Here is a 21,818-nt window from a genome sequence, read left to right as displayed (position 1 = left end):
CTTTATCTAAATCCAGGACTTTTTTTGTTTCTGGACAATTGACTGTTCTTCCCTTTGTATTTATCCTCTGGCTTTATTTCTATAGTCTCTCTCCCCTCCCCCCCCATCCCTGTTGGAATAATCCTTTTCAAATATAATCTCCGTTTGCCTATTTGTTTTTACTTGACAGTTTTTAGTGTTGGGATTCAAGTTGATATTGGGCTTCATCCGCAGATCCCTGCCATCCCCATGCAAGTAAAGGCACCCTGTGAGTCTTTTGAACTCTTCTTCAGGTGAGCAATTCTGGGATCCTGTGGTTATTTCAGCTTTCAAACCTATTCTCCAGGGATCTTGTCTGTTGAAGCCACCAGTAAGGAGTTACTTTGATTCCTTAGGACATGGACTTTTCTATGGATGGCCTTTATATGAGGCCTCTTCTTTTCCCTCTTCTTCTTCTTTTTGATCCCAGCACCATTTGATAACGAGAGAACTCGTCCCTGGTCAAAAATCAACTGACCCTAGATGTGTTAGTTTATTTCTGGACTCAAAATTCTGGTGCATTTAGGACTTTCCTGGTGGTCCAGTGGTTAAGACTCTTCTTCCACTGCAGGGGGCACAGGTGTGATCCCTGATCCCCCTTATTAGGGAAGTTCCACATGGCACACAATGTGACCCCCCCCCCAATTTTTTTTGTTCCATTTATCTATATAGCTATCCTTAAAGCCTCTTGATGAAAGTAAAAGAGGAGAGTGAAAAAGTTGGCTTGAAGCTCACCATTCAGAAAACTAAGATCATGGCGTCTGATCCCATCACTTCATGGGAAATAGATGGAAAAACAGTGGAAACAGTGTCAGACTTTATTTTTTTGGGCTCCAAAATCACTGCGGATGCTGATTGCAGCCATGAAATTAAAAGACACTTACTCCTTGGAAGGAAAGTTATGACCAACCTAGATAGCATATTAAAAAGCAGAGACATTGCTTTGCCAACAAAGGTCCGTCTAGTAAAGGCTATGGTTTTTCCAGTGGTCGTGTATGGATGTGAGAGTTGGCCTGTGAAGAAAGCTGATCGCCAAAGAATTGATGCTTTTAAACTGTGGTGTTGGAGAAGACCCTCGAGAGTCCCTTGGACTGCAAGGAGATCCAACCATTCCATTCTAAAGGAGGTCAGTCCTAGGTGTTCATTGGAAGGACTGATGCTAAAGCTGAAACTCCAATACTTTGGCCACCTCATGCGAAGAGTTGACTCACTGGGAAAGACTCTGATGGTGGGAGGGATTGGGGGCAGGAGAAGGGGATGACAGAGAATGAGATGGCTGGATGGCATCACCGACTCGGTGGACATGAGTTTGAACTCCGGGAGTTGGTGATGGACAGGGAGGCCTGGCATGCTGTGATTCATGGGGTCGCAGAGTCGGACACGACTGAACCGAACTGAACCGATGGCAGTACTGTTATCCATTGGGGATCCCACTGCTCACCACTTACAAAATCAGTTAAATAGTCACAAATGTTGGTAGTAAAGGAAAAGTGCCTTTCATCAGAACGCTGGCAATCTGAAGTGACAGTGGATTCAACGTCCCCCAAAAACCACTGCTGAAGAGTCTGCTTAGTCATAGAACTTTTAAAGGGAAGGAGGGCAGTAATCTCAGTTAATCATTAAGATATGGGGTCAGAGTTGCTGCCATCCCAATGGCCTGCAGGCCTGTTGACTTATTGTGATTTTCCTGTAAGTGTTACCTTGTTCACATGGTTTGGTTGTACAATTTGGGAGATTATTTCAGGGGAAAGTAGGGAAGAGATCTGGCCATCTGTTAATTACTTGTTCTTCATTTTGGCTTCTTTGATCTATGGAAAGAACCAACAAGTTAGGCAAGGTGTTATCTGATTAAAAGATTTGAAAGATATGCTTGGGCCTTTCCCAAGGGATGAGTAAGTGTATGCTTAGTCCCTCAGCCCTGTCTGACTCTTTGCAACCCCGTGGACCGTAACCTGCTAGGCTCCTCTGTCCATGGAATTCTCCAGGCAAGAATACTGGAGTGGGTTGCCATGCCCTTCTCCAGGGGATCTTCCTGACCCAGGGATTGAACCTGGGTCTCCTGCATTGCAGGCAGATCCTTTACCAACAGAGCCACCAGGGAAGCCCAAAAGGTTATTTAATTTTGTCAAATACTTTTCTGTCTCAATTGAAATGATTATGTGTTTTTTCCCTTCATTCTATTGTTGTTGTTATTGTTCAGTTGCTAAGTCGTGTCCAACTCTCTGCGACCCCATGGACTGAAGTGTGCCAGGCTTCTCTGTCCTTCACTGTCTCCTGGAATTTGCTCAAACTCATGTCCATAGAGTCAGTGATGCCATCCAACCATATCATCCTCTATACCTTTCTTCTCTTCATGCCCTCAATTTTTCCCAGCATCAAGGTCTTTTCCAGTAAGTTGGCTCTTCACATCAGGTGGCCAAAGTATTGGAGCTTCAGCTTCAGTATCAGTCTTCCTATGAATAGTTAGGGTTGGTTTCCTTTAAAATTGACTGGTTTGATTTCCCTGCTGTCCAAGACTCTCAAGAGTCTTTTCCAGCACCACAATTCAAAAACATCATTCTTCAGTACTTAACCTTCTTTATTGTCCAAATTCATTCTATTAATTTGGTGTATTGCATTTTTTTTTCAGTGCAAATCTGTTTAATGGTTTCCTATTAATCTTTTAGTTGGGCGTGGGGAAGGTGGTACTAGTACATCTGTAGTTAACCCAATAGTTTAATCTTCTTAACTATATTCAGCAAATAATCTATTTTAATGCCCTTCCATCTTGCTTATTAAAGAACAAGTTGACATCTTGGACTTAGATTTACATATACTTATCTGGTGTAATATCTAACAGATGAAGCCCATGGTCCTAAGACCATCTATCAAATAGTCCCTTTTTTTCTTATAAATTTCTAATGCTATCTTATATACCAAATCCCCATCAACACTAAGAGCTATTTCTGGGCCCTGTATTCTTGATCTGTATTCTGTTCTGCTGATCTGTTTGTTGACTTCTGTAACAATAGAACAATACTCCCAATACCGCAAGATTTTTATTTTTGTCTTGTTATTTTTACCATTTTTAAGTAGCATTAATTACTTTAACAATCTTGTGTAACTAGATTGTATCCACTTTTGTAACTTGTGAAAGTGAAGTCGCTCAGTTGTGTCCAGCTCTTTGGGACCCCATGGACTGTAGCCTACCAGGCTCCTCTGTCCATGGAATTTTCCAGGCAAGACTACTGGAGTGGGTTGCCATTTCCTTACCTTGTATCCACTTCTAAACCCTTTTCTTCACCCAAACAGAAACTCTGTACCCATTTACACAGTAACACCTCAATCCACTCTCAACTCCTCCAGACTCTGATAATCTGTATTTTCTGTCTCTATGAAGTTGCCTTATTTTAGTTATCTCTTATAGATGGGATCATATAATATTTGTCCTTTCACTTAGTATAACGTTTTAAAAGTTCATCACTTTGTAGCAGGTATCAGAATCTTCCAGGAACAGGCATGGAACCCATGTCCCCTGCACTGGCAGGTGGATTCTTAACCCCTGGACCACCAAGGAAGCCCTGCCCAGTTTTAAGTAAGGTTATTTTTTATTGTCAAGTTGTAGGGGCTTTTTATGTATTCTAGAATTTAATGCCTTATCAGATATGTGATTTATAAACATTTCTCCTATTCTGTGGGTTGTCTTTTCACTCTTGATAGTGAAATTTAATACATAAGTTTTTAATTTAGATAAAGTTCAATTTATCTTATTTTTTCTTTTTTTTTCTTATGCTTTTGACAGAAACTATTGCCAAATCAAATGTCATGAAGATTTTCCTCTATGTTTTTTCCTAGGCATTCTATAGTTTTTTGCTCTTACATTAGGTGTTTAATCCATTTTGAATTAGTCTTCATCTGTGGTGTAAGATAAAGGTCCAACCTCACTCTTTTGCATGTGAAATATACAGTCTTCCAAGCACCACTCATTGGAAACTGTCCTTTTCCCCATTAAATGGACTTGGGATAAATCACACTTGGTCACGGTGTTCAGTTCAGTTCAGTCGCTCAGGCGTGTCTGACTCTTTGCGACCCCATGGACGGCAGCACGCCAGGCCTCCCTGTCCATCACCAGCTCCTGGAGCCTGCTTAAACTCATGTCCATTGAAGAGACCATCCGACCATGATACCAAGGTCGTGGTGTAGAGTCCTTTTAATAAGCTGCTGGATTTGACTTGCTAGTATTTTGTTGAGGACTTTTGCATCTATGTTCATAAGGGATATTGCCCTGCAGTTCCTTCCTTGTGATATCTTTGTCTAACTTTGGTATCAAGGTAATGCTGGTCTCATAGACTGTATTAGAAAGTGGGTCCTCTTCTATTTTCAATATTTTGAGAAGGATGGGTGTTAGTTCACCTTTACATGTTTGGTAGGCATGTTTGATAGAACCAGTAAAGTAATCTGGTCCTGGGTTTTTCTTTGTTGGGAGGTTTTGATTAGTAATTCAGTCTCTTAATACAAGTTCTGTTATAGATTTTCTATTTTTTAAAAAATCAGTTTAATTTTTTTTGTTTGTTTTTTATATTCTGCATGCACCACATGGCATATGAGATCTTAGTTCCCTGACCTGGGATGGTATTGTTTTCCCTTACATATTAGATGTTAATAGAATTCACCACTGAAGTCATCAGGGACTGGTGTAATATTTGTGGGATATTATTTCATTACATATTTCATTTCTTTAATTAATGATCAGGGTATTCAGGTTATGTGTTTCTTCATGCATGAGTTTTAGTAATTAGTTTTATTCCAAGCAATTTGCCTACCTATGTTTTGGAACTTATTGGCGCAAAGTTAAGTTGTTTCTTATTTATTAAAAGTCCCTTTAATATTATAGTTCAGTTCAGTCACTCAGTCGTGTCTGACTCTTTGTGACCCCATGAATCACAGCATGCCAGGCCTCCCTCTCCATCACCAACTCCCGGAGTTCACCCAAACTCATGTCCATCGAGTCTGTGATGCCATCCAACCATCTCATCCTCTGTCGTCCCCTTCTCCTCATGCCCCCAATCCCTCCCAGCATTAGGGTCTTTTCCAGTGAGTCAGCTCTTTGCATGAGGTGGCCCAAGTATTGGAGTTTCAGCTTTAGCATTAGTCCTTCCAATGAACACCCAGGACTGGTCTCCTTTAGGATGGACTGGTTAGATCTCCTTGCAGTTCAAGGGACTCCCAAGAGTCTTCTCCAGCACCACAGTTCAAAAGCATCAATTCTTCGGCGATCAGCTTTCTTCACAGTCCAACCCTCACATCCATACATGACCACTGGAAAAACCATAACCTTGACTAGATGGATCTTTGTTGGCAAAGTAATGTCTCTGCTTTTTAATATGCTGTCTAGGTTGGTCATAACTTTCCTTCCAAGGGGTAAGCATCTTTTAATTTCATGGCTGCAATCACCATCTGCAGTGATTTTGGAGCCCCCCCAAATTAAGTCTGACCCTGTTTCCACTGTTTCCCCATCTATTTTCCATGAAATGATGGGACCAGTTATTTATAGTAAAGGTTGGCAATTAGCAACCTGTGGACCAAATCTAGTTTGTGTCCTATTTATGTACATTTGTGAACTAAGAATGGTTTTTACATTGTTAAAGGATTGTTAATAAACAAACCAAAAACCAAATCTAAACAAAGAATCTGTGACATAGACCATGTGTGAAGCTTGAGATATTTACAAACTAGCCATTTATAACCAGAAAAATGTTTGCTGACTTGAAGTCTAAAATTTTGAGTGATATTTATAATATGTCCTTCCTGAGATTTGAAATTTGTGTCTTCTCTCTTTTGTTCCCCTTGATTGGCCTGGCTAGTGGATTATCTTTCCTTTCTCTCTCTCTGTCTCTTTCCTTTTTCCTTTTACAGGAAACAACTTTTAAAATCTTATATTGGGGGTGATGTGTGACTTGTGTCTCTGTTCCCTGACCAGGGGTTGAACCCTAGCTTTCTCAGTAAAACTGCTGAATTCTAACCACTAGACCACCAGAGAATTCCCAGGAATCAACTTTTGATTTTGAATTTCTCTATTATTTGTTTTCTATTATGTTGTTTTATGCGGTCATATGTATATTATTTCCTTCCTTCTGTTTAAGTTTAATGCATCTGAGATTCATAAGCTTTTGTATATATCACTAGTTAATTCCTTTTTATTGTTGAGTAGTGTTCTGTTACTTTGGCCACCTCATGCAACGAGTTGACTCACTGGAAAAGACTGATGCTGGGAGCGATTGGGGGTAGGAGGAGACGGGGACGACAGAGAATGAGGTGGCTGGATGGCATCACCGACTCGATGGACATGAGTTTGAGTGAACTCCGGGAGTTGGTGATGGACAGGGAGGCCTGGCGTGCTGTGGTTCATGGGGTCACTAAGAGTCATACACGACTGAGCGACTGAACTGAACTGAACTGAAAGTTTGTTTAACCATTGACCTATGAGCCAACTTTTTTTTTGTTTTGGCTATTACAAATAAAGTTGCCGTGAAATATGGTCTACAGATTTTTTTATGTAGATATAACTCTTCATTTCTTTGGAATAAATATGCAGGGTTGCAATTGCTGGTTTGTATTGTATGTGTATATTTAGATTTTTAAGGAACAGTCAAACTGTTTTTCAGATTTGGATTTGCTGTACCATTTGCATTCTCACCAGCAATGATCAAATGATCCAGTTTCTTTGCCTCTTCACCAGCACTGGTAAATTAAAAAAAAAAACAACCCTAATTTTTATTTTAGTTTTTTAATAGGTATGTAATAATGACTCACTGGAAAAGACTCTGATGCTGGGAAAGGTTGGGGCAGGAGGAGAAGGGGACGACAGAGAATGAGATGGCTGGATGGCATCACCGACTCTGTGGACATGAGTTTGAGTGAACTCTGGGAGTTGGTGATGGACAGGGAGGCCTGGCGTGCTGTGATTCATGGGGTCACAGAGAGTCGGACACGACTGAGTGACTGAACTGAACTGAATAATAACTCATCATAGTCTCAATATGCATGTCACTACTGGTTAGTGATGTTGAAATCTTTCTATATCCTTATTTCCATCTATATATCCTCTTAGGTGAAATAGCTCTTCTGATCTTTTCCTCATTTTCTAATTGGAATGTTTGTTTTTTAATGTTGAATTTTGAGAGTTCTTTTAATATTTTAGAAGAGTCCTTTGTGAGATATGTGATTTGTAAACAGTTTTTCCAGTATGTTGTTTGCTTTTCATAATCTTCACCAGGCCATTCACTGAGTGAAAATCTTATATTTGATGAAGTCCATGTTACTTTTTTTTTTTTTAATAGGTCATACTTCACATTTAACTCTACTCTTTTTAACTGTGTAAGTTCTATCTCATTTAAAAATTTACAGTCATTTTTTGCTTGTTATTAATATTTTCTAATCTTTCATGTATTTCTAATCAATATTAAATTGTGGGTCTTATTCTTTTATGCTGTCTGGGCTTTTGTGTGTGTGTGTGTGTGCTGGCTGTTTTTGATGATTTTTTTGTTTGTTACTGAGTCATGTTCATGAGACTATATATATTTGCATATCCTGTTGAAGGTGCATTCTTTTGGAGATAATTTACATTTAACCTTTGCTTTGTGCTTAGGATCTTTTGATTTAACCTGAGGTTTTCATACTATCAGATTTGGTAACTTTAGGCTATAAATCTGAGGACTGGTTTGTTGTTTTGAATTCTTAAGGGATATGTTTTTTTCCACTCTCATTCTTAGTGTAGATGTTGGGCAAGACAGTTCTCCTTGCAGCTTCCTGGAGAATAGTGATAGGAAGGCTGGTTGATTTCTTTTTTCTTTTTCTGTTTTCGCTATGCTGGAGCTTCATTGTGGCATGGACTTCTCTAGTTTTATTGTGAGGACTACAGAGTATTCTGGAGAAGGCAATGGCAAGCCACTCTAGTACTATTGCCTAGAAAATCCCATGGATGGAGGAGCCTGGTAGGTTGCAGTCCGTGGGGTTGCTGAGGGTCGGACACGACTGAGCGACTTCACTTTCACTTTTCACTTTCACACACTGGAGAAGGAAATGGCAACCCACTCCAGTGTTCTGGAGAATCCCAGGGACGGTGGAGCCTGGTAGGCTTCCATCTATGGGGTCACACAGAGTCGGACACGACTGAAGTGACTTAGCAGCAGCAACTTAGCAGCAACAGAGTATTTGAGACCCAGGGCTTAGTTGCCCCTCGGCATGTGGGATCTTATTTCCCTGAGTAGGGATCAAACCTGTGTCCCCTGCACTGGAAGTTGGATTCTTAATTACTAGACCACCTTGGAAGTTCTGGTTGTTTTATTTCTAATTCACCCTTATTCTCAGATGTATCCTTTTTGTACCATGATTTTGCAAGGTACCTTAGATTCTGGACTTTGTCTTCTGTCTCTTCTGTCTTCCATAGGCAGAGAAAAATAGATCACACTCACTGGAGTTGAGCAAATGGAGTTGAGAAAGTAAAAGCTGTCTTTACAGCTTTGTTTACTTGTCTGGGTTCCTCCTGTGACTTAGTTTTTGGTCTGAGTATTCTTTAGCATCTTGCCAGCTCATATAGTTTGAAGTAAGGCTTAAAAATGATTTTACTTGATTTTTCAGTTATTTTCTCTATACTGTGTAAAACAAGCAACTCTTTCATATCTTCTCCAAACTGTCCTTTTTTGGGGGTCCATTTTTCTTTCTTCATTTGTGATTCAAGATGCATCTCAGAAGTCATCACTTCTCAGCTTTCTCTAAACTCTGCTTGAATTAGAGGTTTCTGCCTTATTCTTTCTAATCACATTGTTTGGCAGCTTACTGGTTCCTTGCCTTCCTCTGTTCCCTTTTTGTCTGTGAGCTCTTTGAGGGCCAGAACTATGTTGTTTAAAAAAAAAAACCTCCATGTTTCCTGGTCTGACAGAGTATCTGACACCAGTTAGGGTTCGAATAAACAGTAAATGGTATGTGTGTGTGTGCTTAGTCGCTTCAGCTGTGACTCTGTGTGACCCTATGGACTGTAGCTTACCAGGCTCCTCTGTCCATGGGATTCTCCAGGAAAGAATACTGGATTGGATTGCCGTGTCTTCCTCCAGGGGATCTTCCTGACCCATAGATTGAATCCGTGTCTCTTATGTCACCTGCATTGGCAGGCAGGTTCTTTACCACCAGCACCACCCGGGAAGCCTAGTAAAGGTACTGTTGTACACAACTACTGGAAAAACCATAGCTTTGACTATATGGACCTTTATATGCTGTTTAGGTTTGTCATAGCTTTTCTTCCAATGAGTGAGTGTCTTATATGCCTTTTACTGGCTGATTTAAGGAGTTAAGCATTAAGTTTCTTGAAGGAAAGACTATTTAATGCTCATGGGCTTCCCTGGTGGCTCAGAGGTTAAAGCGTCTGCCTCCAATGTGGGAGACCCGGGTTCGATCCCTGGGTCGGGAAGATCCCCTGGAGAAGGAAACGGTAACCCACTCCAGTATTCTTGCCTGGAGAATCCCATGGACAGAGAAGCCTGGTAGGCTACAGTCCACCGGGTCGCAAAGAGTCGGACACGACTGAGCAACGGAATGGAATGGAACACAGTAATGAAAGTGAAAGTGAAAGTCACTCAGTCTGACTTTGTGACCCCAAATTCTCCAGGCCAGAATACTGGAGTGGGTAACCTTCCCCTTCTCCAGGGGAGCTTCCCAACCCAGGGAGCAAACACAGGTCTCCCTCATTGCAGGCAGATTCTTTACCAGCTGAGGCACAAGGGAGGCCCAACACACTAATAGGTGTTAGTAAATTTTGTTTGTGAAAGGAATTGATCACTGAAGATAGTTAATAAGCTTCTGAAGTTATGTTAATATTACGAAGTCGAGCAAGTATCCTTACTTGAGACTGTATCCACTGTCAGGCTGTAGCTGTACACATTTGTTACTTTTATCAGTTGGCCAAATAGTTTTTTTTCCTAGTAGCACTTAACTTGACTCATTTGAAACAATTTTGTTAGATTGTATCACAACAGCTGTCACAATAGCACACATTAAAAAAAACAAACTTACAAAATTGGTAATTTTTGTGTAGCCAATATTGAAGATGGAAGGAAAAAGGCAACATTGTTGGCATTTCCCATGTTCTCTAAGTTGTGCCTGACTCTGTGACCCCATGGACTGCAGCTCGCCAGTCTTCCCTGTCCTTCACTAGCTTCCAGCATTTGTTCTAACTCATGTCCATTGGATTAGTTATCCCATCCAACCATCTCATCCTCTGTTGCTCCCTTTCCTGCCCTCAGTCTTTCCCAGCATCTGGGTCTTTTCCAATGAGTCGACTCTGCGAATCAGGTGGCCAGAATGTTGGAGCTTCAGCTTCAGCACCAGTCTTTCCAGTGAATATTCAGGGTTGATTTCCTTTAGGATTGGCTGGTTTGATCTAGGTTGTGGTAACTCAGATAACAATCTGGCTTTCTCAGTTTAGGACTACAAAAACAAATACAGAAGCAAGTCCTTTGCCTGCTAATTTGCATACCATACACCTTTTCAGGATACTTTGAATAAAAAAGCCAACTTCTTTCTGCAGGAAATGAAACTGTTTATTTTGTTCAATGATCTCATAGCTAATTGACACAGGAAAACTGAAATCTTGTATTATGAGGTCTCCATACCCAAGTGGCGGGTTTTAAATAGTGGAGGAAGTGTTGTGGGGAGGGTGTGGTATGCAAATTAGTGTAAGAGGGACTTGTCTGCTTTCCTGGAATCTGTAATGCTTCTCCAACAGAAAACCCACTTCCATTCCCAGTACATTATACAGTTTTTTTGAACAATTAGTAGCTTGGATGGCTGGAATTCTCTAATTTTGTTGCAGCTTGTTGATTTTTGCAAGACTTTTCTCGAGTCTTCAATTTTTCTAGGTAAGGCAATTTTTGGAAATGAACATAATTCTTATTTACAGAATAACTTTTCATATTGTGTCCCTTAATCTTTTTCTGTGAATGTTAAATGGCACATTTTGCATCTTTGTGTTCAGCTTTTTGTATTTTTAATTCTTGCCCGGGCAGAAAGCAGTGGAAGCTCTTAGAAGAATTCATTCTTCGTGGACTCCGCCTTAGGTCTGGCTAAGGCTACAGAAACCGACAGTGCCTTGCTTTGTTTAAAGACGCAGGGTTCTAGCGTTAGTTCTTTCTTAAGCTTAACCATGTGCCAGATTCGGCACAGATCTGTTTTCATCACAGTTATCACTCACATTTTTCTAGCCCTGAAAAGTACGACTCAAGTTCAGTGTCTTGGCTTGGGGTCCCTGGGTATCTCTGGGATTCCCCCTCAGGTCACCACGCCCTCGTCTTCACCGCTCCCCCTCTATCCTCGGCCTTTGCCAGTCCTTTCTGGCTCCATCCAGGGCACCTGGGGGTGACGGAGGGGATGCTGGGGTAGCCAGGCCTGGCCGGGTATGAAGGTTCCACGACCGACTCCAGCGCGCTAGCTCGTCCCGAGCACATTCTGGTTTTTCTCATCCTCACTTCCTCGGCCGCCGGCCAGACCTGGAAACCATAGAGCTAACAGCCCAGAGCGTCCCTTCCGTGGCCGCCGAGCGCTGACAGCGCGCCGCTGGGAAGGGCCTACCGGAGGGGCGGGGGCAGAGGAGGGAAAAGCCGGCAAGAGAAGGGCTGGCCGGCCTTGCAGCGCCCCGCAGCGGCCAGGCCGGAAGCGGTCTCGGCGGCCCTGCGGCGCTGGAGCCCTGACGCACGGAGCTCGAGAGCGAGAACGGGAGAGAAAGGGGCAGAAATGGCGGCTCCGCTCGGCTCCCGCTGAGGAGGGCGAAGCCGGCAGAGAGTCTGAGCCGTCGGCCCGGAGCATCGCTCCCGTCTCCCGCTACCTGTCTTCGCGCGCCGACTTCCCCTCCTCTCCCCTGCTCTCGCCTGTCTTCGTCTGCGCTCCGCGGACTCTGGTTCGGCTTGTCTTTCCCGGCCCGGCTCCACTGGCCCTGACTGCCCGGCCAGCGGGCCGGCCTTCCTTGGGTCTCCCCGGCGCGGCGGGCGCCGCGGGCGCGGCGTGGACCCCGTCCTCCTGGCTGGACCATGGTGAACACCCGGAAGAGCTCTTTGCGCCTTCTCGGATCTAAGTCGCCCGGGCCTGGGCCTGGGCCTGGGGCCGGAGTAGAGCCCGGGGCGACCGGAGGCAGCAGCCATTTCATCTCCTCTCGGACCCGCTCCTCCAAGACCCGCGCTGCCAGCTGCCCCGCCGCCAAGGCCGGGGGAAGCGGCGGCGCCGGAGTCGCTCTGGATGAGGCCCGGGTAAGAGCGCGGCGGCCCGAGTCCGGAGGCTGGCAGGTCGGCCCGGCCGCCGGGGCTTTGTCTGGCCGGGTCGGGGCAGGAAGCCTCCAGTGGGGACCGCTCGGGCGGCTGGAGACCCATTCTGCGGGCGCGGTGGAGGGTGGCAGCCGGCTAGGTAGGGCCGCGACAGCTCTGCTCTTTTGTGTGAAGAACGGGACTTGAGTCCAGGGGTGAGGGTTATTGCGGGGTGGGGGGGTTGTTTGTCTTTTCGGGGACATCAGAACAGCCTGCTTTCTGTGTCCCTGTCCGGCCCGAGAGAGGAATTCTAGGGGACCTCGAGCGAGGGGCCAGAGTCCCCGTTTGGGAGGGCTGGAGAGGAGAAGTGAAAGTTTTCTGTGGTGTCAAACCCTTCTTGTAAAGTGTGTCAGCTCCTGCCGGTGTCTAACTTCCAGCTTACTCTCAAACTGTTTGGGGGTGGTTCAAGTTGGTGAGGAAGTGAGCGGAGAGCTCCAGTTGGCAGCCAGGCAGGGATGCTGAAAGAAGTTTGTAGCTGCTCTGACAGCAACTTTAAAAACAAAATCAACACTATCGCCTCTCCGGGCAGGAGCGATCAAACGTGATGTTTAGAATCAGCCAGCCCGCTAACCAGGGTTCTAGAAGGAACTCGGTAGAGTTTTCTAGTAGAGCCTTCAGGTCGCAGAAGGGGCACGTCGAAAGAAACATGTCGAATATTATTGGTAGTACGCACTATCATCTCCAGATTGTTTGGTTTCTTGGATGTCTTCGTCTGGGTAATACGAATAGTTTATAAAAGGTGAATTACCACCACCGTTGCCCCATTACTGCGAAAGTGACATTTGAAGAACACCGGTGATGATTTAGTATTTTTTTTTTAAAGTGGTAGATACCGAAATTTATTACAAGGTAAAGCTCTAAGCTATCTCATATGTTTTATCACTTTAAAGGAATCGATAAGGTTGTGGTATGGGATTGGTTATGAATTTTGAAATGAGAGTGTTGCTTCTGTCTAGAGAGAGGCTAATTTTCCAGGAGTAATTTGACTGGACATTGTTAATTTAAAATAACTCCTTTAAATCCACACCATTTTGTTATTCTTAGGAGAGGAAAGCAATGTTTTATATAAGGGTTTACAAGATTATGTTTGTGTATGCTTTTTCTCTGTATCTCATTCTGTTCTGACACTAATCAAAATGAACTAAGGCAAATCCAGTAGACACATTTTACTTTACTTTTCTGAAATATGTTGTATTTTTGAAAATATGTTTGGCCTTTACTTTGCTAGAAACCTGGAAGATATTTTTTAAATTGCCCTATAAGTAGACTATTTTGAGTCTTACAGCTCTCTTAGGTTGAAATAAGAAAGCTAAGTCTGAAAGTTGTGCATACTATTCAGAATAATTATTCTGAAAACTTGACTTTCTGTCGAAATTATTCCAAACACATACAAGCTTACTGACTTTCTGAAGTTAACATCTATTTTAAAATAAAAGGAAGATAGGTTTTCGCTGTACCCTTAAGTACAAATAAAATATTTAGAGTGTAAGCATTTAATTGTATCATGCTATGAATGCCTTGTCTATTAGAGCAGTGTCTCAACCTGAAGCAATTAGCTCATCTGTCACTGATCATTTTGTGGTCCCATTTTTGAATTCATGGATATTATGCTGTCCTTACCCCTTTTAGGAATGAGGTGAGGTAATTTGTCAGGCAGCTGTTAGGAGATGTTAAAAGGCAGGGAATCTATAATCTAAGGTAGAAATGAACATGTGGTAGCTTTTAAATTGCTAGAAGAATGAAAGATGTTAGAGCTCTTTCCAGAGAGATGCTAATGAAACCGTTTCAAAGATCCTTTCAAAATGGTTTAAAAAGACCATGAGCAACAGGCCAATGAATATTTACTTTGAAATTTTTTTCTTCCGCTTTAAGAAGATTTGTATTCTGATCCAAGTTGATAATGGAATGATATAATTACTTTTTCTGAGAAATTTAATATATTTACTAATCTTGTATTGTGATTGGTCCTTTAGAAGAGGATAAGTTATAATTCTAAATTTAAGTTTATAGACTGTATATTTATGAAGAATGCAGTATATTTCTTTGCTGTGTATTTCTGAAATGTGTTGATTTGGGTTTGGCGAGCTCTTCCTTTCTAGTTTGTTTTTTGTTGCAAGAATTTAGCATTCCTGACTCACCCTTTCTGGTGTACTTAAAAGGCACCCTCTATGTCTGTGTGTCTTAGACATTTGCTAATATCTATAAAGACTTATTTGGTGGAAAATGGGGTTGCTTGTGCTGTTGCTTTAGGAGACTTATTTTTGTAGTAAGAGATATATTCCTCTCGATGTGATATGAAATGAAGAGATTCCCCCTTTTCTATTTTTGTGTGATGTTCTTCACTGTACAGGTGATGCTGATTTCACCCCTGCCCTCAGCCCATCTGTCCTCTCTCATTTTAGACTATTTGATCCACTGTGTCTAGAGACATCTTATTTGTCTAAAAAGCCTTAGGACCATGAGCTGTCATAGCTTTGCTTTTTCCCCAAGTGTGTATAGGGTGGTGAAATAAACATGATACATAATGCAGGTTATTGGAATGATTTTTTTGTGCCTACACTACTTTAATGTCAAGTTGACTTGTGCTCTGCAGTTTCTTGTGTAATAATTTCTCCTGTATACTTGGCTTTGTTTGCTTGTCTAACATGTATAAAACTTGACCTCTTTTAGGTCAGTTAATTAGTATTTATTTGCTTAGAGTCACTTGCAGCAAACTCATGCTGTAGTCAGAGTTGGAAAGCAGTTTTTAAAAAATATTTCAACTCCTTTTTTTTTTTTTTTAATCTCTTTTAGGCCTGTTTGTTGGTACTTATGGCTTGTCAGTAGCTTTTTGTGCTTTTTGAATCTTAGTTGAGAGAATCAAAATACATATCTTGAGTAACTTTATAGGTAAATCTGCTTGATTTTTATTTTTTAGGAAAAAACCTCTCAGGCCTTCTTTAATAGGCTCTTTTATTATTCTGTACTTTTTCTTTTCCAACATTCTTTCATTTGCCAGTGTAATCGAAGCTGCATGGTGGAAGTTGAGGGTTAAAAATGGAAAAGAAGTCCGAGAGGGAAATATAACCATATATAACTCTCAGATAAGTAGAGAAAAATACAAGTTCCTCAGAGTAGACCAAATTTTTCCTTATGTCAGGTTCATTTGGAGCACTGTATAGGTGGTATTGTGTAATGTTGTAAGACAATTTCCTCATCACAGTTTTGAACTGAAAGCAGCTATAAAGTTCATAGGCTTATCTCCAGGACTGAACTGAAAATGAAGCGTAAAAAAAATTCATTTGTTGGACATGTCTGTAGTCCAGATGTATAGACTTGCAGTTTTTTAGGTCATGGATGAAATTTACACTTGCAGAAGTGAATGCATACTAGTTCTTCAAGTCATTTTCCTTGGCAGATAATCTTTTTAACCATCCTTGGATACATCCTTGATTTCTTGTCTTCTAAATACTGATTATAGGTAAACCTGTAACCTCTGAAAGCTCAGTGGGCAGGTGGTAGGATTAACATTTGTTATGAGAAGTAAGGAGCCCAACCAATGTCTGCACCTGAGTGGGGAGTGATCCTGTCTCTTTAAGGTTCCACGTTAGGAAAGTGCCGCATTATTTTGAGTTATGTGTTTGGCATTTCTTTCTGGACACACATAATGAGGTTTCATTTGTGTATGTTCCTGAGTGGTTTCTTGATATTTGGGCTTTTGATCTTGTACTAGCAATGTTTTATGTTTCTGTTATGTGTCTGCTCTTGGGGAAAATTTTGTGAAAAATGAGTCATTGAGTAAAAAACATAGAATTTGGGTAAAAAGTTCTATGGAAGTACAAAGGTAGGGGGAAAACCATATGTAAAATGTGCTAACTTTATTTAAATATGCATGAGACAATTTTTAGAGAGGCAAGTGTTGTATGTGGCTTATGTCAAACAATAGAAAAGCTATGTTAAAATTAATAGGTCGTGATTTGTTTTAGCTTTTAGATATTTTGAGTATATACTGTAAGATTAGAAACTTCAAATGCTTTTGAGCTGTAAGTATTTTGGCATAAGATTTTTTTAATTTTCATTTTTAGATTGTTTAATCTGTAGGTAGAATATATACCTTTGGTTAATGTCTTTCTCTCCTAGACTCTTCTATTAGAGTAATCTATAAGCTCCCTGGGACCAGGTGCTATATTTCATTTCCCCCACAACTGCTGTATTCCCAGGGCCTAGTACATCATTGTACATGTAGAAGATGCTTAATAAGTACTTTTTTTTTTTTTATAAGTACTTGTTAAATGAGTGAATGAATAGCATAATAAGTAACCAATCTAGTGGGTGAAAATTGTGAGGATTGAACTCTGAGAATAGAGGGTAAATAAAACACAGGCCCCGCCTTCATGGCTCTAAGTATGCATGTGGAATATACATGAGAAATTGTTAACAGAGTAAATCAATTCAAGGTAGGGGCCAGATGACATGGATTTTCAGTGTGATAAGAGTTCTAATCCTTTACTCACTGAATGTTTTGAGTGGAACTCTTTGATGTTCTTTAAGGATAGAGATTGTCGTGTTCACACCTATATCCTGAGTGCCTGCAACAGTGCCTTCCAGATGTAGTGCTCAATAAATAGTCTCCTCCTCTCCCCTCTCCACCACTTAGGCTGCAGAATCTCAGTTCCCTGACCAGGGATTGAACCTGGGTCACTGCAATGAAAACACTAAGTCCTAACCCCTGGACTGCCAGTAAAGAGTTTTTGAATGAATGAATGGAAAGTAGCTTCATTTGAAATTATTTTCATATTGGTGGTCTTCAGTTTTGCTGTATTTACATGTTGCAATTTGCCCAACAATTTGGCCCATTTGGTGGTATTCTAATAAGAAGGAGAGGAGCAAACTAAGTTTTACTTAGCATCTCATACCAGGTGTTGAATGCTGTCTTATTCAAACCCTGCAATAACTCCATAAGGCAGGTGATGGTATCCTTATTTTACAGCTGAGGAAATTGAATTGCTGAAGAGGTTAAGTGGCCTGTAGAAGGCCAAATAGGCATTTGTAATAGGGTAACATTTAAGTCTAGTCGTCTTTTACACATCTGTTTCTTACTGTCTCATCTGTATTTATCACTACTGTTTGATGCTGTTCATTCAGTTTTCACAAATATCTGAAAAAGTGAAGAAGGCTGCCATTGTACAGTCAGAAAATACTGTATGTAGGCAGATTTTTACCAGACTATCTGGAGTTGTAGTGTTTAGTATTGAGATTAGAAGAATGAACAGTAGCCTGTGGGGATATGAAATACAAGACAGTGGTTTTTTTCAGTAATTGATTGCTGCCTGATTTTCAGGGGGTGGGTGTAGGGAGAGGAGCAGGCATATAACGTGAAGATAATATTTTGGCAATATTTTTGTTTCCTACTATTTTAAAGATGGTTTTGGAAAAAATCCTTATAAAAAGACTAAGTCTAGGGACTTGTGATATGTGAAAGTTGGACCATAAAGAAGGCTGAGTGCCAAAGAATTGATGCTTTTGAATTGTGAAAGTGAAAATGAAGTCAATCAGTCGTGTCCTACTCTTTGTGACCCCATGGACTGTAGCCCACCAGGTTTCTCTGTCCAAGGGATTTCCCAGGCAAGAATACTGGAATGGGTTGCCATTTCCTTCTCCAGGAGATCTTCCCAACCCAGGGATTGAACCTGGGTCTCCTGCATTGTAGGCAGACACTTTACCGTCTGAGGCACCAGGGAAGTCCAATTTAATTGTAGTGCTGGAGAAGACTCTTGAGAGTCCCTAGGACTGCAAGGAGATCAAACCAATCAATCCTAAAGGAAATCAACCCTGAAAATTCATTGGAAAGTCTGATGCTGAAGCTCCAATACTTTGGGCACCTAATGTGAAGAGTTGACTCACTGGAAAAGACCATGATGCTGGGAAAGATTGAAGACAAAAGGAGAAGGAGGCAACAGAAGATGAGATGGTTAGATGGCATCTCTGACTCAATGGACATGAGTTTACTGTCTGGAAGATAGTGAAGGACAGGGAAGCCTGGCATGCCACAGTCCATGGTGTCGCAAAGAGTCAGACACAGCTTGGCAACTGAACAACAACAATTTGAGTAAATAAGACTCGGTGCTTCTTGTTGCAGACCTCTGTTGAGCATTGTGGTACCTCTTTTAAGTGGCTCACTTGTCAGGGACCTTGAAGTTGCTTGATGAAAGTTCATTTCCCTTATAGCTTACTAACATCCTTTATCGAAAGTATACTTCAGTGCTCACACTTAGGTGAGCACTTAGTGCAACACTTAGGGTGTTGCAGTTGTATACTTGATTGTGCAAGTTAAGGGAATCCAATTTTAAAAAACAAAATCAAGCCCCAGCACACTGTAACTTCTTAATCAGTGTCACATTGTAATAATTTTAAGTATGTATATAGAAACAGGGGAAACATCTTTGAGAGATGTGTACAAATGTGAGAGAAACTGGTGCAGGGTAGTTTCTGTATGAAAAATTTGGACGTATTTTAAGTGAATTAAAAATATAACTTAATTTTCATGTTTTAGTTTTTACTCTTCTAATTAAGTCTCCAAGGTTATTAGATGGGAGAATTGAGAAGTGATAGTTGCCTAAGGCCATATGATTTTAAAAGCAACAGTTCAACGGGAAATGGAAGTTTCTTTCTTTAATTTTTAGTATCTATTGAGTGACAATGTACCAGACACTGAAGGGAAAGGAGCAAACAAGATTCTACCTAAGCTCTTAGACAAAATATTTATTTAAAGTCATGAAATCAGTATTTCAAGTAATATGGAAATGTGCAGAAAAAAATTAAAGGACTTTCCCCACTCCCATTATTCCTTTAGATCATTCTTCCCAGGGATAACCACTGTTAAAGCTGGTGTATATCTTTCCAGACCATTGCACATGTATGGGTTATACATACATGTATGGGTTATACTTGTATGGGTTAGTATAAATAACTACTTATGATAATTATTTTTTCTCTTTAACTATGTATCATGTACGTTCTTTCATATCTGTCCTTCTTGCTAACTTTTTAACATTTTGTTGTATATTTATACCTCACTTCTTTAACTTTTCCCTGTTGATACACAGTTAGGTTTTCTCCATGTTTTTAATATTATAAATAATGTCACATAAAGCAACCTTTTTCTTTTAGGCAAAGTGGAAATATTGAGTCAGAGGTATATTATACTTTAAACTTTTATAGTTTTTGCCAAATTGTTCTATAAATAGGCTAAATCAATATGCACCCCACTTCCCCAAACTCTCTGCATTTAAGTTTTTGTACCTTTTACTGGCTGATGAAAGGAGTTAGGGGTTAAGTTTCTTGAAGGGCAGACTGTTTAATCATCAAGTATGTTTAGTATCTAACACAGTAATAGACGTTAATAAATTTTGTTTGTGGAAGGAATGGATCACTGAAGATAATAAACTTATGAAGTTACATTATTACTACAAAGCCAAGCAAGTATCCTTACTTGAGACTGTATCCACTCTTAAGCTGTAATTGTACACATTTGTTACTTTTAGTGGTTGTCCAAATTGTTTTTTTCTTAGTAGCATTTAGTTATCTTTAACTCCATTTGAAACAATTTTGTTAGATTGTAGTGTGACAAGTGTCACGTCAGCTGTGTCTTGAAAAGCTTACTAAATTGGTGAATTTTTGTGTAGCTATTTTAATATTGAAGATGGAAGAAAAGCAACATTTTTGGCAATTGTTGCTGTTGTTCAGTTGTTAATTCAAGTCCGACTCTTTGGAACCCTGTGGACTGCAGCACACCAGGCTTCCCTGTCCCCTTTGCTATCTCCTGGAGTTTGCTCAGACTCGTGTCCTTTGTCAGTGATGCCATCTAACCATCTCATCCTCTGTCACCCTCTTCTGCTCTTGCCCTCAGTCTTTTCCAGCATCAGGCTCTTTTCCAGTGAGTTGACTTTTTGCATCAGGTGGCTAAAGTAATGGAGCTTCAGTGTCAGTCCTTTCAATGAATATATTCAGGGTTGATTTCCTTTAGGATTGACTGGTTTGGTCTCCTTGGAGTCCAAGGGACTCTCAAGAGTGTTCTCTGGCACCACAGTTTGAGAGCATCAATTCTTCCATGCTCAGCCTTCTTGCTGGTCTAATTCTCGCATCTGTACATGACTACTGGAAAAACCATAGCTTTGACTATATGGATCTTTGTCAGCAAAGTGATGTTTCTGCTTTTTAATACACTGTCTAGGTTTGTCATAGCTTTTCTTCCAAGGAGCAAGCATCTTATATACTTTTTACTGGCTAATTTAAGGAGTTAGGAATTAAGTTTCTTTAAGGACAGACTGTATAATCATCAAGTATATTTAGTATCTAGCAAAGTAATATGTATGTACATGTGTGCGCAGTCATATCCAACTCTTTCCAACCTCATGAACTGTACCTGCCAGGCTCTTCTGTCTGTGGAATTTTCCAGTGAAGAAATACTGGAGTAGGTTGCCATTTCTTCCTCCAGGGGATCTTCCTGACCCAGGGATCAAACCCGTGTCTCTTGCGTCTCCTGCATTGATAGGTGGATTCTTTAACATTTGCGCCACCTGGGAACAAGATAACACAGGAATAGGTGTTAGTAAATTTTGTTTGTGGAAGGAATGGATCACTGAAGATAATAAGCTTATGAAGTTATCTTTCTACTACAAAGTCAAGCAAGTATCCTTACTTGAGACTATCCACTGTCAGGCTGTAGTTGTTGACATTTGTTACTTTTAGTGCTTGGTCAAATAGTTTGATTTTTTCCTGGTAGCACTTAGTTGTCTTTAACTCCATTTGAAACAATTCTGTTAGATTGTATTGTGACAGCTGTCACATCAGCATGCATTAAAAAACGAACAAACTTACAAAATTGTTGAATTTTTGTGTAGCCGTTATAATATTGAAGATGGAAGAAAAAAGCAACATTTTCAGCAAATTATGGTTTATTGTTTCAGGAAAGGTAAAAATACAACTGAAATGCACACAAACATTTGTATAACATATGGAGTCAGTGTTTTGACTGATGGAATGTGTCAAAAGTGGTTTGGGAAGTTTGCATGCTAGAGATTTCTCACTGGACGATGCTTCATGGTGGGGTAGACCAGTTGAAGTTGACGCCAATCAAAGGGAAATATTAATTGAGAACAATTTATGTTATACTATGTGGAAGATAGCCTACATACTGAAAATATCCAAATCAAGTGCTGAAAATCATTTTCACCAGCTTGGTTATATTCATCGCTGTGGTGATTGGGTTCCACATAAGTTAGTCAGGAAAAACCTTGATTGCATTTCTGCATGTAATTCTCTACTTAAATGTAATGAAAATGTTCCATTTTAAAAATGTGATGGGTGATGAAAAGTGGATACCATACAATAATGTGGAATGGAAGAGATTGTAGGGCAAGTGAAATGAACCACCACCTACCACAACAAAGGCCGATCTTCATCCCAAGAAGGTGATGTTGTGTATATGGTGGG

The 21,818-nt window shown here is 40.7% G+C and overlaps 1 protein-coding gene across 4 annotated transcripts in view; it reads left to right on the top strand.

Annotated features, from left to right (window-relative positions):
- Positions 1 to 11,925: 11,925 nt before the first annotated feature.
- The window catches only part of ATAD2B (ATPase family AAA domain containing 2B), a 119,622-nt gene continuing 109,729 nt past the window's right edge, over positions 11,926 to 21,818 (top strand). For all 4 annotated transcript variants that reach the window (XM_055401022.2, XM_055401021.2, XM_055401020.2 and 1 more), the window contains exon 1: positions 11,926 to 12,290. In XM_055401022.2, coding sequence (XP_055256997.2) covers positions 12,075 to 12,290 — 216 coding nt within the window. In that variant the 5' untranslated portion in view covers positions 11,926 to 12,074. The remainder of the gene's footprint in view (positions 12,291 to 21,818) is intronic.

This window comes from Moschus berezovskii, chromosome 11 (genome assembly GCF_049115385.1).
Source record: "Moschus berezovskii isolate FMDL1 chromosome 11, NW_MosBer_1.0, whole genome shotgun sequence".
In the NCBI taxonomy this organism is placed as follows: Eukaryota; Metazoa; Chordata; class Mammalia; order Artiodactyla; family Moschidae; genus Moschus; species Moschus berezovskii.
The sequence above is the reverse complement of the archived record's forward strand: the minus strand, read 5'-3'. Positions and strand labels throughout refer to the sequence as shown.